The 20,944-nt window shown below is 48.4% G+C and overlaps 1 protein-coding gene and 1 long non-coding RNA gene across 2 annotated transcripts in view; both read left to right on the top strand.

The window, feature by feature from the left end:
* The first annotated feature begins 4,655 nt into the window (after nt 1-4,655).
* The window catches only part of igsf21a (immunoglobin superfamily, member 21a), a 157,261-nt gene continuing 140,972 nt past the window's right edge, over nt 4,656-20,944 (top strand). The window contains exon 1 of the mRNA XM_052076992.1: nt 4,656-5,104. Within this exon, the coding sequence (XP_051932952.1) occupies nt 5,050-5,104 (55 nt within the window). The 5' untranslated portion in view covers nt 4,656-5,049. The remainder of the gene's footprint in view (nt 5,105-20,944) is intronic.
* The window catches only part of LOC127608121 (uncharacterized), a 33,057-nt gene continuing 19,191 nt past the window's right edge, over nt 7,079-20,944 (top strand). The window contains exon 1 of the long non-coding RNA XR_007964188.1: nt 7,079-7,304. This is a non-coding gene — a long non-coding RNA (uncharacterized LOC127608121). The remainder of the gene's footprint in view (nt 7,305-20,944) is intronic.

Raw genomic sequence — 20,944 nt, 5'->3', positions numbered from 1 at the left:
GGTTCGATTCCAGCTCCGCCCTCCCTGTGTGGAGTTTGGATGGTCTCCCCGGGCTTGCGTGGGTTTTCTCCGGGTGCTGCGGTTTCCTCCCACATTCCAAAAACATGCGTGGCAGGCTGATTGAACACTCTAAATTGTCCCTAGGTGTGAGTGTGAGTGCGAATGGTTGTTCGTTTCTGTGTGCCCTCCGACTGGCTGGCAACCGATTCAGGGTGTCCCCCGCCTACTGCCCGAAGAGAGCTGGGATAGGCTCCAGCACCCCCCCGACCATAGTGAGGATCAAGCGGCTCGGACGATGAATGAATGAATGAATGAACACATAACATAAAACACGGACAGTCATGCAGTTCTAACCACTTTTCCATCACACGCTTTGTTGTTTGATCCTTTAACCAGTAGATCAGAGACGTCTTGCTCAAAATGTGCACACGTCGGCTACAAGCTAAGTTTCAAAGCCAACAAGAAGCTGTAGCATCCATTGACGAAAAAAGAGATTGGTTCACTTCTCCTGTCCCATGGAAATCCATTTCAATTCCAAGCGGCGACTCACGGTTCCAAATACGCATCGGCGCTCTTCGCCAACGCTCCTCATCCTCAACTTCAGCGGCCATCCATCCAGCCGCACCAACGCCAACTGTCCAACAGCGCTGACATAGCCACTGAACAAATCGGGGTTGTGAAAAATGCTGCCCATTACTGGCGCAAAAAACACAAGCGCCCCAGGTCTGTCCAGCACCGACAGTCAATGGCGCCGACATTCCTCCCAATCAAAATCTGTACTGGTACAGGCGTGCTGCCGAGAAGGCGCAACCACCAAGCACAGATACTGCTCCTTTGACGAATGTCGTGGCCAAAAAGCGCTCAAAACAGTCCATATCAGGTCCACACGATGAAACAACAAACAACGTGACAAAACAAAAGACCGATACATATACAGGTGTTGGTACCTGCTTGCGGCGTCGCTTTAGCGTCCACTTACACGCCCACCCTTCACTCATTCAACAAGTCATCGAAAAGGTTTCTTTTATATTCGTTTTTCGATGCGAGAACATCGCGCAGGAAAGAAAACGACGCTTGAGGTTCAGTGCGAACGTTTTTCAAATGAAAATGCCCAAGCAGAGCATAAAAAAAAGCCATGTTCAACCGTGAAATCGAGAGTATAACGGGCACCCGTATAGAATACGCCTCGCAAAATCAACCCGAACTCATAATTTTTCATCTGTACCCGTGGATCAGAGGGTACCCTGATTTGCTGGCATCCGTTATCATCGGCTCGCATTTGTGCAATGTTTTTGAATGCTCCAGTCACCAAATCGAACTCTACACGATAAAACGTGGATAGCGTATCGGATTGAACTGAATAAAACCGAGTTCCAAGTTAAAATACCCGGAGATGTGTGTCGAATCATCTTTTATTGGAGAGATGCTGCCAAGGTCCCAAAATTGAGTGAAGGCGGACACGCCAATGCGCTAACTTCCCGTGAAGCCGAGCCTCGTTCTATTCGCAACCCAAAAAGAACCCGTGGGTCCAGCAAGTTTAAGATCAGTTTCAACATCAGCCGCCTGCTTTTAACAAGACAATCGGCAGCAGAGCCCGAGGTTTGCCGGAAAAAAAATTCTTTCAAATTTAAATGCGGAAGTTGGTGGAATTAAAGCGGGTGCAGTCGTATACCCACATTTTTTTCGTTGCTTTCCGTCAAAATTCCGACGATCCTGCAGCCCATCTTGGCAACGGGGCTTGAATGAATTGCACGGCTGCCATTATTTTAATTCATCGTGCTTCAAAGACTGGAAGTCACCAATCAGTCAATCGGCTTACAACGTAACGGCGATTTAATGGGTGTGTCCTCGGCCCAGAGCCTCGCAGCCCGGAAGCGACAGTCGAATGACTGTAATTGCCCAACATATGCAAAATGTCATCTGTAGTTCGTAAGAATAGCGTTTTCGGTGCGCGTGGCATTTGAAAACGGGCTCTCCGGCATGAGTGACATTCGTACGAACCGCTCGGCGGCGCGGCCTTTCATACCGCATCGCGCATGACGGGGAAGCGATCCCGCAAGGCATAGAGATCCGCCGCATGCCGTCAGGATGCCGGCATTTCTTGCAGACATTCGACGGTGGGGTCAATAATGGACCGTTTGGTGACGCACGCTTTGCCATCAGCGTTTCTACGGGACTGTATTCTTTGGCGTTCGACTCAGCATGACTTAGATTTGTTCTTGATTTTACTGCTTGGTGCTTTCTACCGCCTTTATTACCGATTCGTCTTACTGTTTATTGTGTATGTTAAATCGCTCCATGTACAGCACTTTGTATGCAGCGATGCCTGTTTGAAAGTGCTCCAGAAATACTCTTGACTTGACTTGACTGCCACCAAGACGACGGAGAGCTATTTGGCGAGTTTTTAAATGACGGGAATTTCTGAATAAATGCCCGTCCGCAGTGTTTGCTGCTAAATGTGCTATTTGGAGTTGGAGCAGATTGTGGCTGTGGCAGTGGCGGCAAGACGGGTTCGACCCAAACGCGGAGGAGCGGCGTGACAAAGCAGAATGAATCTTCCCAACCCAAAATCATTGATTTTTACCAAACAAATGAGGCACTTAGAACGTTGTAAAAGTTAAAGGAACAAAGTTGCTAATTTAACAAAGCCATGCCAGGAAAGCAAACACTCATGACTTAACAAGAGGACGTGACAGAAAGAAAGAAAGAAAAAGAAAATGGGGAACGAAACAAAAGCAATCTGAAAAGACCACGAGGCACACCTGGACCACACACGAGTGGCACGAGATGTGGGTTTTTTTCCTTCCAGGATGAAAATCATACAAACAGAGCGAGGAAAAATACTGAAAATGAATTACTCCAAATATTAAATAATCATATATTGCTTGATGGCGGCCCGGTAGTCCAGTGGTTAGCACGTCGGCTTCACAGTGCAGAGGTACCGCATTCGATTCCAGCTCCGGTCTCCCTGTGTGGAGTTTGCATGTTCTCCCCGGGCCTGCGTGGGTTTTCTCCGGGTGCTCCGGTTTCCTCCCACATTCCAAAAATATGCATGGCAGGCTGATTGAACACTCTAAATTGTCCCTAGGTGTGAGTGTGAGCGTGGATGGTTGTTCGTCTCTGTGTGCCCTGCGATTGGCTGGCAACCGATTCAGGGTGTCCCCCGCCTACTGCCCGAAGACGGCTGGGATGGGCTCCAGCACCCCCCGCGACCCTAGTGAGGATCAAGCGGCTCGGAAGATGAATGAATGAATGAATATTGCTTGATTTGTTCTTGTTGTTGTTGTTTACGTATTTTTACTCCTTATTCTGGCTTTTTCTTTTTTCTCCGCAAGTGTCCCTGGGTGTCTTGGCACCATATAAATCTCTTTTATTATCAAAGAAAGTCAGGCCTACGTCAGAGAAAACAAACAAAAAAAAAGAAAAAGAAAAGGTAATCACACCGAGGCTCATTGTCTGGATCAGAAAATACAAGTTGTTGAGTGACGAACGGGCCATCTTCACCACATGGTCTCTTTCATATCCAACTGAGCTTTTTTTTTTTTCTTTTAGGCAGAGGTATTGCCTCATTGGAGTCTGCAAGTATATCGAAAGTTGAACAGCAGGTTCCTGGTGACTCTGCTTCGTTTGCATATGCTAGACATGTAAATCCTGCAATATTGTGTGCGCGTGTGTATGTGCGTGAATGTGTGTGTGTGTGCGTGTTAGTGTGTGTGTTAGTGTATGTGTGTATATGTGTGTGTGTGTGCGTGTTAGTGTGTGTGTTAGTGTATGTGTGTATATGTGTGTGTGTGCGTGTTAGTGTGCGTGTTAGTGTATGTGTGTATATTGGTGTGTGTTAGTGTACGTATATATGTGTGTGTGTGCGTGTTAGTGTGTGCGTGCGTGTGTGTGTGTGTGCGTGTGTGCATGTGTGTGTGCGTGTGTGAGTGCGTGTGTGCGAGTGTGTGTGTGGGTGTGTGTGCGTGCGTGCGTGTTTTTGTGTGTGTGCGTGTGTGTGTGCGTGCGTGCGCGCGTGTTTGTGCGTGCGTGTTAGTACGTGTGTTAGTGTGTGTATATTGGTGTGTGTGCGTGTTAGTGTGTGTGTTAGTGGATGTGTGTATATGTGTGTGTGTGCGTGTTAGTGTGTGTGCGCGTGTTAGTGTGTGTGTGCGTGCGTGTGTGTGTGCGTGCGTGTGCGTCTGTGTGTGCGTGTTAGTGTGTGTGTGCGTGCGTGTGTGTGTGCGTGCGTGTGCGTCTGTGTGTGCGTGTGTGCGAGTGTGTGTGTGGGTGTGTGTGCGTGCGTGCGTGCGTGTTTGTGTGCGTGCGTGTTTTTTTGTGTGTGCGTGTGTGTGTGTGTGTGCGTGCGTGTTTGTGCGTGTGTGTGTGTGCGTGTGTGTGTGTGTGTGTGTGTGTGTGTTTGGCCCCTTTGGGCAGCACGGAATCGTTTTAATGGACAGAATTAGAGCGGTTCCAATCCAGGCTGGAGATTACGAACGCAACCGTGTGAAATAAAAGCGAAATGAATGTGCGTCTGTGTGAAAAGTGGGGTGGGGGGGGGGGCGGTCGAGATGAAGAGGAGGAGCGTTGGGATGAGAGAGAGAGAGCGAGAGAGCCCGGGAGGGGGGCGAGCGAGCGAGAGAGCAGCTCGCCTCCTCCCAACCTTCTCCTTGCGTTGTCACTGCTGCGCGGCTCCGCTCGCCTCAACCGCCTTTTGTTGAAAGCGGACTCACACTGTGGGAGCAAAACCAGTCTGAACATCTTTCTTTCGGACACCCCCACCCTCCCTCGCCCCCGCCCCAGCCCCTTCCATCTTTTTACCTCCCCCCCCTCTCTCTCGCACACGGGCGACACCACCTTTGCATGCTCTGCATCCGTGCGCAACTTGTGCGCGCGCCCTCTCGACCGCCCGCAACGCGCCTTGCACTTGGACTTTGCATCATGACTACTAGTTCTAGTTGGGGGGCACCTTGCAGCCGTCTGGAATGCTGGGCACCGCACGACCGCGTCATCCGGGGGAGCATGTAAACGCCAGAGGAGTTTGGGATTTAACGCAACGAAGGAGCAAAGATGCGCGTCTTCTCGCTGTGCTTGCTCCTGTGCGCGCAACTGGATTTAGCCGTGGGTAAGCAACCAACTTGACACCCCCCACCCCGTATATCTCACGCCGCACCCCACCCCCAAATGCAAGCGCAAGGTGCACAAAAGCTCAACTGTGCACGAGTTAGAGCGGATTGGGGCGGAGGTCAACTTTTCTCCAGTCTGTCCGCAGGTGCACTTGGGGGAAATTAAAAAAAAAAATGCAGCGTAACCTTCAAGGGGGGGGGGGGGAGAAAAAAAAATTATGCAGCTGCTGTAGAGAAATAACAAAATGATGAATTTGCTTGGTGCTCATCAGCGTTGTGGCGCTATGCACATCTCTGCCTCTGTCACCTTCCACTACCATGCATGGCGGCTAGGAATGCATTTGCGTTGGGGCATATGGACGATGGAGACGGATTTTTTTTTTTTGGGGGGGGGGGGGGAATGGGACCTGAGATCGATTGCATGATTGACTACATGAGCAGTCAAGAAACGTGTCCTCCCCCCCCCCCCCCCCCCATGTCTGAGATACCCTGTGGCCACATATGCGCGAAAGTCAGACTCGCCTGGCCAATATTGGATCAACTTCGATCGCCAAGGCGACCGCAACAAAAGCGCTACTCAGTGCTGCCTTTTTCCTTTCCCCTGACACGATGAAATGAAGCGTGTTGACCTTTGAGGCTTCGGAGGTTGTTTAAGTGACAGGTGGTGCACGGTGATGGGCGCCGATGATGCTTGCGTCAAACAAGTGGCCGCACGGGTGGGGGCGGGGGCGGGGGTGGTTGCTGCACGAGTCAACGGCTTTCCGGGATGAGTCGAGTCCGGCTGAGGGCGAGAGAGGAGGAAAAAAAAATAAAACGAGGGAGGACCAACGCGTGTGTGTGTGTGGTTGTCGTGAGGCACGTTTAATTGCCGCCTCACGTAGAGCCTGGGCCGGCAGGCACGCGAGAATTTTGGTGTGCCTGTTCAGCATGTGAAATGGTCACACTTGCAGGGGGGGGTTGGAAATGTTTCCATTGCAAGCCTAATTCAGCGTAACTGCGATGGGTACCCCAAAACGTGTTGAATGAATTCAAATAGTTGGCCATTTTAACGGAAGAAAAAAAATGCAGTGTTCCAATAATTTGACAAAAAATTACAAGGTTATGGATACAAATTTTTGGGGGGGACAACAAAGTTTCATTCTGTTGGTATGAAGTTGGAACCTTATGAGAAGAAGGAAAGTTTAATAAGGGACAACCACGATTCTCATTTTATTGTGGCCTTTGATTCCAGAAAAGAACGCTTTATTAAGTTAAGTTAAGTTAAGATATCCTTTATTTGTCCCACACTGGGGAAATTTACAGCCTCCAGCAGCAAGAATGTAGGTAGAAAGAAGAAGAAAAAAAATATATTATTATTCGGAACAAATTGGGATATGTTCTTGAAAGAATACAGCTTTTGTTCTAAAAAAAAAAAAGTTTCTTCTTGTGATAATCTTTTTATTTCATTATTATTATATTTTAGTAGGGCGGCCCGGTAGCCCAGTGGTTAGCACGTCGGCTTAACAGTGCAGAGGTACCGGGTTCGATTCCAGCTCTGGCCTCCCTGTGTGGAGTTTGCATGTTCTACCTGGGCCTGCGTGGGTTTTTTGCGGGTGCTCCAGTTTCCTCCCACATTCCAAAACCACGTACGGCAGTTTGACGGAACACTCTTAAATGTTGAGTGGCTCAATAGCACCTCCGGTGGTTAAAACCAGATAGCGCATTCAATTTTGGTTCTACAGACGCCTCCACATCAATTATCCGCTTATCCAACTAGTCGCACTTGTTTTGTCGTCAAAGCGGCGTCGGCTCATTTTACCCGGTGATGATGAGTCATCAGGAGCAACTGCGGTTTGAATATCTTGCTGAAGGACACTTGGACATGGTCACGTTGCGGGCCTTAATTCCGTTTGAGTGCAAACTACGGGATATGAAGCATCTCAAGGTGGTTGTTTTGTATAAAAATGGAAGGACTGATTGATGTGACGGGTGGCCCGGTAGTCCAGTGGTTAGCACGTGGGCTTCACAGTGCAGAGGTACCGGGTTCGATTCCAGCTCCGGCCTCCCTGTGTGGAGTTTGCGTGTTCTCCCCGGGCCTGCGTGGGTTTTCTCCGGGTGCTCCGGTTTCCTCCCACATTCCAAAAACATGCGTGGCAGGCTGATTGAACACTCTAAATTGTCCCTAGGTGTGAGTGTGAGTGCGAATGGTTGTTCGTCTCTGTGTGCCCTGCGATTGGCTGGCAACCGATTCAGGGTGTCCCCCGCCTACTGCCCGAAGACAGCTGGGATAGGCTCCAGCACCCACCGCGACCCTAGTGAGGATCAAGCGGCTCGGAAGATGAATGAATGAATGAATGAATTATATTTTACTAATAATGTGTTTTTTTAAATTTCATTTTTATTATTATTTTTGTTGTTGTTGTTGTTGTTGTTCTGGAATGCTCAATTCTAAGCGCAAGCATTTGCTTAAAGACGAAGAGTGAAAGTGCTGGACTGGCCAAGCATGTCTCCAAATATAGACCTCATTGAGCATTTGTGGGGTTCGCTCAAATGAAAGATGGCGAGGTTGTCATGGCAACCTGCCAAGGTTGGGCAAGCTCCACGCCCAACACTTGAAACGTCAGGTGGCCCAACATATAACATTGACATTTTGGGCTAATTTTGGATATTTTGACTCTTCGGAGCGTACTCACTTTTGTTGCCGTCAATGTCAAGATGAATGGCTGTGCGGTGAGTTGTTTTGAGGGGGAGAGAAAATTTATACGCCGGGAAGCCGTACAATGTTTGCGAGCCGCTGCTTGAGTGTATTTCTTTGCTATGGGTTGGCCAGACGTATTTGTTGTGACGGGCGCTTGTCTTGTCAGCCTGTTTTTTGTCCAATTTATTTTTCCAGTGCGAGTGAAGGAGACGTTATGATGAGGATTGATCTCAGCCCTTCCGCTGTAGGTCAAATGTTCATTAAGAGCAATCGCATCGCGGTGAGGAAATTGATGACAGATGGATTTAAATTGGCTGTGATAGAGTTGTTGTTGTTGTTTTTTCTTCCGTCTTTTCACTTCTTCAGTTGCCCCGGGGAATCCTTGGGAAGTTGAAGACATGAGATCACGACGTACGTTGAAATGAAAAGTGTTTGGAGAAGAGATGCACACCAAAACCATGGAGCTGCTACCGACTGGTTAGCCCAACCGGCTTCCCAGTGCAGATGTGCAAGGGTTCGATTCCGCCCGTGCCTGCGTGGGTTTTCACCGGGTACTCTGGTTTCCTCCGACATTCCAAAACCACGTACGGCAGTTTGACGGAACACTCTTAAATGTTGAGTGGCTCAATAGCACCTCTAGTGGTTGAAACCAAATAGCGCATTCTATTTTGCCTCTACAGACCCCTGCACATCAATTATCCGCTTATCCAACTAGTCGCACTTGTTTTGTCGTCAAAGCGCTGTCGGCTCAGTTTACCCGGTGATGATGCGTCATCAGGAGCAACTGCGGTTTGAATATCTTGCTGAAGGACACTTGGACATGGTTGCAATGGTTGAGGATCGAACGTACAAGTTTCAGCACTGGGGTCAGCCACTCTACCACCTGAGCCGTGGTGGTAGAGTCATCTAATCATGATTTGATTAAATATTTTTTTTTCGCATCTCAGACCTCCGTCGCATTCGCTCCAAATGATGCCGTTCCATTGTCAGTGTAGAACATTGTCTCCAGGGAAACACCAACGCCTTTGTTTTTTTTCGAGGGAGATGATGAAAAGTGAAAGGAATATTTCAAGGCAAGAGATGAAAATGGTTCGTTTTCCGGTTGCGGTTCTAACAAGTCATCGGAACGAATAAACATTTATTCCTCCGGAAAAGGTTCCGTCTGTTTTCAAATCTCTGATGTGGTCGTCCACTCACACCGATGGGGCCATTTTCTGGATGTTTCTCGAGGGTCAAATCGGAATGACTTGATGGCTCGGAGCTTTCCAGTGCTCAATATGTCAATTTCCCCGCTAGGAAATCTGTGACGCCGCGAATGATTCATGGATGCCCGAAGTTCAGCGGTGCACAAGGGGGAGCAAAGGCTTAACGATCTGGTTCGATCCCACACAAAAGCTGCCGTCAAGGGAAGACGAGGTGGCATAGGCCGAGCGATGCCCTCGGCATTGTTCTCACTCGCGTACCTCCACCTTTCCTAAACAACGTCTCAGACGACCGCTGGATGCCAAAAGGGATCCCCCCCCACCCCCCTGCCTATTAAATTGATTTCTCTCCGCAGGATGAGGCTGAATTGCATCATCATGATTTGTGACCGCTTGAATGTAGCAGCGTTTTCAGGCTTTTGTTTGTACAGTTGTCAGTAAGAAAGATGCTGAGAATCGTGGAAGGGGAACAGGACGTTAGCCATTTTCAATCTGGTGTGGAAGGAGGGAGACATGGGGGGGGGCAGGCTGGAAAGGGACCCTTGAGGATCGCCGATGAACACCCCTGGCAAAGTTCTGAAGGATCTTGCTGACAATATCCAGATGAAAGCCAACGTGAAAAGCTGAAGGCTGCCGGACGGGTTTAGCTCGGCGTTCCTGACGAAATGACGCCCGAAATCCACGCGAGCTTTTGGGAAGCGGATATCGCACTCACTCGGCACTCGGTGACCGCAAAAGCAGACCATTTGCTGCTAGCTATGACAACAACAACAAAAAAACCTATTAGCTGAGAAACATTGGCAAAAAGCTCAAAGATTAATCTCATCCTCAATGTCAATGAAACCTCTCTTTGCAATTGCCCAAAAGTGAAAGTGAAAAACGTCAACGTTCCAGACAAACTTATATTGCCATATGCTTATTTGAGAAAGACTCACGAAAGCTTCTTTCACGCCGCCTTCCCGGCAAAGGAGACAAACAGAATGAACTCGCCAAAGCAAGACCGTTTGCTGCGGAACGCACGGTGACGTCAGCGGCACAACGACACAGCGACACAGCGACACAGCGACACAAAGAGGCGTGGCCAGTGAGCTTCGAGTGTGAAACGAGGTCAGGAAATCGCCGCTTGGCTCTGTTCCTCGCCAACTTTTGGAGTTTGCTTCAGGAATTTCACTTTGGTTCTGGATCCGTAGACCTTCACCGGGTGACTCTCGGTCTTGCTTCCCTTGCCTTGTCGGTTCCTTTATCAGCGATTGTCAGATTCACGCGACTTTGGGGTGCGGAATTTGTATGTTGTATGTATATATATATATATATATACCGTATTTTCACGACTATTCGACGCATCGTACTAATGGCCGCAGTCTCATTAATGCGTGACATTTCTGTATTTTACACATACACAGGACGCATCGTACGAATAGCCGCAGTTTTAAGGTGGTAAAACATACGCCAGCTTAAACATACGGCATGCATGCGCGCACTCTAACACGTTAGCTTGAAGCATACGGTAGCATGCCAAAACATACAAATAAGATAAAAACACGTTTTTAAAAAGGCAAAGAAAGCAGAACTGAGTTCGGGTGTATTTTATTTAGCCATCGTACAATGTTCTCACGTTTTTCGATCAATCATCACCTAGAAATCCATCAAAGTCCTCATCCTCTGTATCAGAAGCAGAGGACTGCACATCTCAGTTGTCATTGAATGCATCACATGCTAGTGTGAGTTGCTACGCATTGCCGAGCGGAAAGAAGGAGTAGCAACAGCAAAGTCAACATTTCTCTCGTGTGAAGCTTTCCCACATTTGAAAGTAAAGAACAGAGCGAAACATGGTGGCAGCGCGTGTGTGTGTAGAAAGAATTGAACAATTGTGCAAGTACCGTAATCCATCAAAAACGCCGCGTTCCCTCTCGTTGTTGCGTATTGTGGCGTAACTCGCCAAGCGCTGCCTCTCATTCTTTGTAAAGTTGTGTTTGCCACCGATCATCCATTGTTCCCATGCCGTTTGCAACTTTACTTTGAACGCCCGGTTGATGCCAATGTCCAGCGGTTGGAGTTCTTTAGTCAAGCCTCCGGGAATAACGGCAAGCTCAGAGTTCATTTGCTTGACTTTTTTTTTCACCGCTGCTGTGAGATGGGCACGCATGCCAAAAGCATAACCGGTGGCTTTAAGTTTGAACTGAGCTTCGTAGGCGTGCGTGTCTTTTTGTCGAATTTATTTTCAGGGGTTCTTAGAAACCAAAACCGGAGTTGTTTTGCAACAAAGCACATTGCCACACTCTATACAAGTGTTGGTACTGGCTTGAGGCGTCCACTTACACGCCCACCCTTCACCATTGGCGGACTAGCTTGTCTGTCCTCTCTCTCCCTCTCTCTCTCTCTCTCTCCCTCTCCATATATGTATGTATACACGCCCACCCTTCCCTGATTGGCCGACTTCTTTCACAGTCACTTCCGCCTTTTCTCTATATAAACAGCGTGTCGGCAGTCAGTCAGATTTTGGAACTCAGCGCATATAAAGGACGCTCCGCACCATAAGGCGAACTGTCCATTTTGGAGAAAATTTAAGACTTTTAATGGCGCCTTATAGTCGTGAAAATACGGTATATATATATATATATATATATATATATATATATATATGTATATTGGCGGCCCGGTAGTCCAGTGGTTAGCACGTCGGCTTCACAGTGCAGAGGTACCGGGTTCGATTCCGGCTCCGGCCTCCCTGTGTGGAGTTTGCATGTTCTCCCTGGGCCTGCGTGGGTTTTCTCCGGGTGCTCCGGTTTCCTCCCACATTGAATGAATGAATATGTATATTGAATGTGTGTTTCTTGAGGAAAGTCTGAATCTTCGTGTGTCCATGCCAGTCATGGGTTCCATTTCAAAAAAAAAAAATTGCTGGCTGAGCAATCACTTGGGAGTGACATTCTGTTTTGAGCGTAAGGACTTTGCTTGACTAAATGAGAGGCTTTCAACTTTGCTCCTGAATCGGAACCTCACCAAGGGTCCTGGTGACCAGTTACTTGTGATTTTGTCCTAGTTAGACGTTCATGCTTTCACGGTCGACTCATTTGGAGGATGAGGCTGCCGTTTAAAAAAACAAAAACAAAAAAAACACCCCAAACTGTGTTTCTGGCCCAGGTAATGTCACCATATTCATCTGCAAAGCCTCGGTGACGTGCTTGCGTTGACTTGAATCCTAATTGGAACATTACATGTGCAAAGAAAGCATTCAATGCGAAAGATCCAAGATGAGCAGAGTTTATGTCAACCCCTTCACTCCGCCAGATTTAAAAAAAAATATATATATATATATACTAGCAATCTGACACACATAACCGTTTGCGTTGAAGATAAATTTGAAGATTTAGCAGCCGCCGCATCTCTTTGGGCTCTGACGGTTGCCGTCGCACCGCGACTGTCTGCTGCTGACACACTGACGAGATAGCGGCTGACGGGAAGCGGTTGCGGCGGTGATGCTACTATCGAGCAAAAGCAACCTCGGGGCTTTGCTCGGGTGCTCTTCAGATCATTTCAAGCTGTCACTTTGGGGGTGCAGTGGCCTCGCCCACACACACACACACACAAGAGCCAGACTCGAGCGTTTATTCGGCAAAACGCTCCAAGGATGGCGACCCGATGGCAAGAGGAGTTCGCTGCCTGGACTTTCGTCTGACATTGATGCAAACACCGCGTGTGCTTTTTTTCGAGTCATTAGAGGTGGAGCGGCACGCGGCTCATTACACAAGGTCACGTCGTGGCCCTTAATTCCGTTTGAGTGCAAACTACGGGATATGAAGCATCTCAAGGTGGTTGTTTTGTATAAAAATGGAAGGACTGATTGATGTGACGGGCGGCCCGGTAGTCCAGTGGTTAGCACGTCGGCTTCACAGTGCAGAGGTACCGGGTTCGATTCCAGCTCCGGCCTCCCTGTGTGGAGTTTGCGTGTTCTCCCCGGGCCTGCGTGGGTTTTCTCCGGGTGCTCCGGTTTCCGCCCACATTCCAAAAACATACGTGGCAGGCTGATTGAACACTCTAAATTGTCCCTAGGTGAGTGTGTGAATGGTTGTTCGTTTCTGTGTGCCCTGCGATTGGCTGGCAACCGATTCAGGGTGTCCCCCGCCTACTGCCCGAAGACAGCTGGGATAGGCTCCAGCACCCCCCGCGACCCTAGTGAGGATCAAGCGGCTCGGAAGATGAATGAATGAATGAATGATTGATGTAATCGGATCAAAATGGCCGCCGCAGTTGGCGGCTCTGCTGTTTTTTGCTTTGTCATATGACGCTTGTTGTTACGGAGCGTTCTCAGCGTTTACCGGCATTGATTTTGGGTGTGGGGAGGAACGTCGGTGCTATTTGGGCGCTAGCGTGTGTTCTTTGCTCCCGTTTCTAGCGTCAACCATTTTGTGCCACTTCACAGACGCGTCGTCACGTTCGGACGACATGGGAATCCAATCTCATTTTTTCAACAGCGGTAATGCAGTCGCAACACCACCGTACCTTTTAATGCTGACTGGCGCTTGTTCAAATAATAATGATATCCCATGCACACGCCTTGAGGGATCCAGACTCATTATGCGGGAAACATTTGTATAAGTGCCTTTTTTTTTTCCCCTCCGTTTTTGCCAAAACCTAATTATCAGCCCACTGCAGTTTTATTTTTTTTTATTTTTTAAATTGATCCACACCGCACAATCCGGTTTGAGTAAAGCGAGTATCTATCCTGCACAGCCCATGACTACATTATGTATTCTGCTGATAGCTTTAATGCGACAGTCTAACGCTGTGGCTGTCTGCTGTGGAGAAATACATCACATTTAACCTTGTAAATAGCGATGTGATTGAATCAAAGGAGAAAGGAGTCGGCACGCAGCAACTTAAAAGCGCTCAACGGCTGACCCCGAACCGAGTGAAAAGAAATCGAGCACCAGTGGATAGAGAATAAAACATTGCGGGGCAGGGGTGGGGGTGCAAATAACTTTTCCTTCTGCAGGCCGTACATTGAATTGAAAAGATTTTTTTTTTTTGTGTTTGCCTGTGCTCACCGTTTTTGAACAAACTTCTTTTGTGGCTCAAAGTTTTACGTTACGAAAGGAAACGAAAACCTGAAACACGCTGGCGACCCAGAAAGGTTTGGTTTTTGTTGAAAAGGCTGCCGTCAGCTTAGGTAAAGGCCCTAATATTATACATATATTTTCATTCATTCATTCATTCATTCATTCATTCATTCATTCATTCATTCATTCATTCATTCATTCATTCATCTTCCGAGCCGCTTGATCCTCACTAGGGTCGCGGGGGGTGCCTGAGCCTATCCCAGCTGTCTCCGGGCAGTAGGCGGGGGACACCCTGAATCGGTTGCCAGTCAATCGCAGGGCACACAGAAACCACTGTGAAGCCGACGTGCTAACCACTGGACTACCGTGCCGCCTACATATATTTTGTTGGGGGTAAAAAGTCTCCATTTCATGAGAGTAAAATCTTTTTCAAAGGTAAAATTTTAAGATCATATTGAAGTCAAAGTATAACGAGCAATGAAAGCCATATTTTTAACAAGTGCGTAAAAAAAACATGTTTATTCTGCTTTTTTTTCTAGAGAAGATGCTATAGACTACATTGTTAAATAATACTCCTTATTGGGCAAGGCGGGGGGGGGGGGGTAAATTGGTCATCATTCCTGTCATAATATGCCTTTTGTTCTCAAATGTTCTCACACAGGGATGTATTTTTCTTTCTTAATGAAGTAATTCACCACCGAATGCAACTAGCTTGACGCAGCCCCATGCTACGTAGGTCCCCCAACGGCGTTTCAAAAACGAGCGCTCTATTTCCGATCAAGAACACGGGGGGCTACATAGACACGGGCAAGACGGCGAGTGTTCATTTAACGGCTTGAAAGCGGAGGGCACCGAAAGGCAACTCGGCGTCCCCGCCACTTCTTTGACGGCAATAAGCTACGCGGCAGAAGATAACGCCACATTAGCATACGTGGCAGCTATCGGCCTCCGAGCCAAAACGCGCCGTAGCCAATCATTATGTTGACATTTCCCATACGCCAAAGTGACATGTTTGAACTCAACGTGACGCTGAGAAACGGCGATGATATTTTCAGCCACGCCGGCGCGGTATTTTGCATTCAAGAGGAATGCTATGCCCTCGGGGTGGGCTGCGAGAGGGGGGGGGGGGAGCCCGCTATATGTGTGCCTCAATGCTAACAATGCAATTTTGAATACATAAGCATCATGACAAATCTTTCCTCCTCCACTGCATCAACCTTCCGCATGCGAAACAGGAGCATCGTGGAGGGGTGGGGGGTGGGGGGTTTATGGCTTGAATGGCACTTTTTTTTTTCCTTTTCCATTTCTCAAGCGCCCTTAGAATGATCAAATGAGAAATCTCGTGAAGAGCCGTGGCAACTTGGGCCTCGGGGCAAGGGAGTTCAATCGGTGAGCCAACTTGCGCTTCTCCGCCCCTTCGAAGTCTTTCATTGGCAGATGTAAGGCGTCCTTCGTTGATGTCTTTGGCTTGCGTGGGAGTTTGAAGCAACTCCGATTCCCTGCGCTGCCACCGAACGAGAGCCCGCCCCCTCGCGAGACTGGCAGCTCCCTGTGATCCTCGCTTGCGCAATTGGATCACTGACTCGTATCGCTTTTCCGCAGAAAAATGATGGAGAGGCTTCATTTTTAGGATTGGTGCCCACATCATTTAAAACGCGGCAATCGAGTTGATGCAGGCCGAGCTAGCAAACGGCTAAGAACAAAAACAAGCGGAACCGAGCTTGGCAGAGGGAGGACGGAAGGATTTTGCGTTTCAACTGAGCAGTCCCGTAAAAATGGCCGTCATGTTCTGCGTGTGTCCGCTTTTGTATTTCGCTGTTCTGTCAACCAATTGTGACATTTGACACTTTTTGATAAGCTGTCAGCGGCCCGGTAGTCCAGTGGTTAGCACGTCGGCTTCACAGTGCAGAGGTACCGGGTTCGATTCCAGCTCCGGCCTCCCTGTGTGGAGTTTGCATGTTCTCCCCGGGCCTGCGTGGGTTTTCTCCGGGTGCTCCGGTTTCCTCCCACATTCCAAAAAAACATGCGTGGCAGGCTGATTGAACACTCTAAATTGTCCCTAGGTGTGAGTGTGAGTGCGAATGGTTGTTCGTCTCTGTGTGCCCTGCGATTGGCTGGCGACCGATTCAGGGTGTCCCCCGCCTACTGCCCGGAGACAGCTGGGATAGGCTCCAGCACCCCCCGCAACCCTAGTGAGGATCAAGCGGCTCGGAAGATGAATGAATGAATGAATGAATGATAAGCTATCGTTTAGATGAGCGCAACCTGAGTGTCCAGAATGTAGCCGCGTCGGACGCATATTTATATTTCTACGCGAAAGCGGTGTGGGTCAGATTTGTAGGAAAAAAAAAAGGAGAGATCAGCTCGTATGAAGACACTCGAGCAGAAGTGTTTGACATTTTCTCCCAAAATGACCTGTCGGAGGCAGATGTTCTTTTCTGGAGGAGTTGATGAGTAGCAATAGGAGGTTGGTGTCGGCCAAATGAAAAACGCAAGACACAAAAGTACAATGACACCGGATATGAAACAAAACAAAACGGACAAAAAATAAATTTAAAAAAAAAGAGATCTATATCTATCTCAAAATAGTCAAGTGTGGGTGGAGCTGCCGACTGCGTTCTGTCCACTCGGATGAGTCTCGGTTAGACGGCAAGATCGTCGTTACATTTTCTCAAATAGCGTTTGTTTTCTTCCTTAGGATTTCAAGAATTTCTTTTTGGGGGGAGGAATTGTTCTGAAAACATATTTCCTCAACACCCACACTTGAAATGGCGACTAAATTAGTTTGTCAGGTATCGAATCAACATGTACAGCGATGCGGAAATGTGGCTGCGAGGAAGCGTCATTGAAAGCACCACGTTTCATTTGTTGAATGTTTTACCCGTCAATACAAATTTCAACCTGCTGCTGTCCATTAAATGAAGACTCCCATGAAACTGTCCAGATTTTGTTCTGCTTTTTTTTTTCTTCGATTTTGAACATTATGTGGACGACGACGCACTCAGCCCCCCCACTGAGGCAAGTCATGTATTAAGAGTGGCGGATATCGGAATTGTTGCATATTCGGAATAAAGAACAGCCGCTGTGTCAAACAATTTAGCAGCAACACAAGCGACGGAACGTCTGACAGCACCTGGGGGGATTTATTGTGTCGTGTTTCTCCACTCTGGAAAATTGCTTTCATACAATTTGCAATTGCAATAAATATCTGGCGTAAAAATGCCCTTTAAACACAAGAGGCGGCCTCGCGTGCTCATTTGCGTCTTTTCCGTTTCATCTTGCAGGCCCGTTCAAAGCAAGCCAGGAAACGCAGAACGGCAGCAGTGTGAGATTAGCCGTCAAAACACGGAAGGGATGGGGTGGGGTGGGGGGAAGGGGATGGAGGGGTTGTTAATCTGCGCGCTTGACGTCACCGGATAGGCCGAATCTGCGCAGATGGGCGAGGGAGCGAACATTGTGTGGCTTCTGCATGCATCTGACAGATTATTCCCGCTTTACGCATGCTGACTTCCTCCATGTGAGCCATGGGAAGATTTTTTTCTTCTTCTTCTATGCCCTGCGGACAAAATCTCGGCATTAAAAATACTACTCCTAATAAAAGCCATCAATCTGTCCTCTGATGAGTCATGTCGATGACAGGACATACCCGGGACGTCTGCCTCCTGCGATAACATTCACCCGGCAAACCTTTGAATTCACTTCATGCAAATCAAGGATTAATTTCCACCACCATGAATTCCACAAGCATATTACGGGCTGCGGATGTCTTGCCGATGAACATGTCGGTAACTACTAATGTAATGCAGAGCTTATTACCCCCCCCCCCCCCCCCCATCAGTCTTCATTCCAATCTAAAGTGAGGATGGCGGAAAGCTTCGATACCCCCCCCCCGACCCCCCCCCACCACCACCACCATCACTTGTTGGCATGCAGCGATGGGCCAGTTGCGTAAACAGATCATATGAGGGGGGACGGGGGTGGGGGCATGGCGTGGTAGGCTGTAATCTCTCGCGGGAACGCCAGCGCCAAGTTGAAAGCGGTTTTGCGTCCCGCAAGAGAGAGATTACAGCCGACGATTGTCGGCAGCACTTTGTCTTTTGCTTTTGCCTTGAAGGATGTTCGAGAGATTTTTTTACTTGTGAAAGCATGATGCCACCTTTTGCTTTAGTGACATGTTATGCATCTCAGATTTTCCCCCGTTGGCAATCATGTTCAGTAGCCATCTGGTTTTTATAACCCCCCCCCCCCCCCCACACCCCCCAAACACTGATCTGATCAGAAGGGCCAACCTATCCCCATCTTTAAAAATAAAAAATCAAAACTTTTATGATCGACAGTCGACCCCCACCGTTCGTGACTGAAGCTACCCATGAATAGCCAAAATTAATTGAGACTCCGGCGGCCCGGTAGTCCAGTGGTTAGCGCGTCGGCTTCACAGTGCAGAGGTACCGGGTTCGATTCCAGCTCCGGCCTCCCTGTGTGGAGTTTGCATGTTCTCCCCGGGCCTGCGTGGGTTTTCTCCGGGTGCTCCGGTTTCCTCCCACATTCCAAAAAACATGCGTGGCAGGCTGATTGAACACTCTAAATTGTCCCTAGGTGTGAGTGTGAGTGCGAATGGTTGTTCGTCTCTGTGTGCCCTGCGATTGGTTGGCAACCGATTCAGGGTGTCCCCCACCTACTGCCCGGAGACAGCTGGGATAGGCTCCAGCACCCCCCGCGACCCTAGTGAGGATCAAGCGGCTCGGAAGATGAATGAATGAATGAATTGAGACTCCTTGCAATGGAGGGCAAAATCCCTGAAAAAAAAAACAGCTCAAAACTTTAAAATATTGAAAAAAAACAAAAAAAACAACGAGCCATCTTTGCTGAGAAATCTTGGTTATGAATGATGGCAGCACGGAGCGAACAAGCTTGTCTTTGTCGCAATGTCTTGTCTTGACGTCACTGATCGATTATGACATTGAAACCGATCACCAATCCGTATTCATGCAAAATATCTGCTGATCACGTCTGTGTAAAGTCGAATCCAAATGCAATTCCATCTCTGCTTAACGCCGACTAACGAGCATGAACCAAAACGTCTTTGAACCTGAGTGATTCTCGTTCATTTTGGATGTTGGCACAGAAAGTAAAGGTCAGGGCGCCGGTGTGATTAATACACGTCTACCAGGTGATGATATACAGTCAAGTGTGTCGCTTGTCCGAAAGCAGACATTGATATCTCTTATCGGATGCTCATCTCAGCATCTGGCAACATTGCGGTTCGGCAAAGCTTTGGACTTTCCATGTCTTGCGCCTGGGCGGCGCTGCCGAAACGCGGCAGAAGAAAACTCGAGACGCAAGCGAGACGGTCACACATGGCTGGGTGGTAACACGAGGGGGAGGCGGCATCCGGATTGCTGAGAAAGCACAGTTGAACGGAAGCTAGCAATAGCATGATTTCAAAGCTAAACCTTCAGAAATTGCCGCTTCACATCTGAAAAGGATTTCCCCCCCCTCCCCCCTCCATCGCTCGGCACTGTCAGACTGCTTACATGAATGTGTTCTTCTTTTCATTGTGTAGGTGTATTGTAAGGGCACCAAGACTAAGACAAGCATAGCCGCTCAATATGATTTTCCTTGATTGCGCTAAAGACTCCGGTATCACAAAGAATGTTTTTGACATTATTCATCTCAACACGCCATCGCCTGAAATGCAAATTAACACAAGACGCACGCACATACTGTATGGTACTTAGCATACATCGATTTTTTTTTTTAATTGTGTCTCTTCCGTTGTGACTTTTCATGTCAGCCTAGTAGCTGTCGCCTCCGTTTTTCTTCACTTTTATGCAAGTGGCAATTTCTCACCACCCTCGCCCCCCACCGTGCACAATCTCTGAGATGAAATTGCCATCCCTCGCGACTGAAACGACCCGCAATTAATTTTACTGCTGCTTGAGAAGCCGTCGTTTCGATTAAATACAGTAGGAGCCGTGTTTTCAATGCAGATGGAGGTGGCGGACACTCGCGGGGATGGTTACGGTCAGCTGATATTTAGCAGTTAGTAAACAGTTGGACATTTTGACTTGGTAAGCGCCATGCTTTGGATTCGAATGACATTCACCAATTACTACTTCAAACTCAGCTAGTCCTCGGAGATCACGTTCCACATTTGGAGGTGTCAGATTGCGTCGCGAATGGAGCCAAATTCATTCATTCATTCATTCATCTTCCGAGCCGCTTGATCCTCACTAGGGTTGCGGGGGGTGCTGGAGCCTATCCCAGCTGTCTTCGGTGCACTAGGTGGGGGACACCCTGAATCGGTTGCCAGCCAACCGCAGGGCACACAGAAACGAACAACCATTTGCACTCACACTCACACCTAGGGACAATTTAGAGTGTTCAATCAGCCTGCCACGTATGTTTTTGGGATACCCTACCTTCATTCATTCATTCATCTTCTGAGCCGCTTGATCCTCACTAGGGTTGCGGGGGGTGCTGGAGCCTATCCCAGCTGTCTCCGGGCAGTAGGCGGGGGACACCCTGAATCGGTTGCCAGCCAATCGCAGGGCACACATAGACGAACAACCATCCACGCTCACACTCACACCTAGGGACAATTTAGAGTGTTCAATCAGCCTGCCACGCATGTTTTTGGAATGTGGGAGGAAACCGGAGCACCCGGAGAAAACCCACGCAGGCCCGGGGAGAACATGCAAACTCCACACAGGGAGGCCGGAGCTGGAATCGAACCCGGTACCTCTGCACTGTGAAGCCGACGTGCTAACCACTGGACTACCGGGCCGCCCCTGGAGCCAAATTGAAACAAAAATAGTGATACGATAAAATACAAATTCAATATTTAAAGATATACTGCGTAGTGTGTTGTTACTGTCAAATCTCCATTTTCTATCTCGC

This window comes from Hippocampus zosterae, chromosome 9 (genome assembly GCF_025434085.1).
Source record: "Hippocampus zosterae strain Florida chromosome 9, ASM2543408v3, whole genome shotgun sequence".
Lineage (NCBI taxonomy): Eukaryota > Metazoa > Chordata > Actinopteri > Syngnathiformes > Syngnathidae > Hippocampus > Hippocampus zosterae.
Note: the sequence above shows the minus strand (reverse complement) of the source record. Positions and strands in the feature narration are given on the sequence as shown.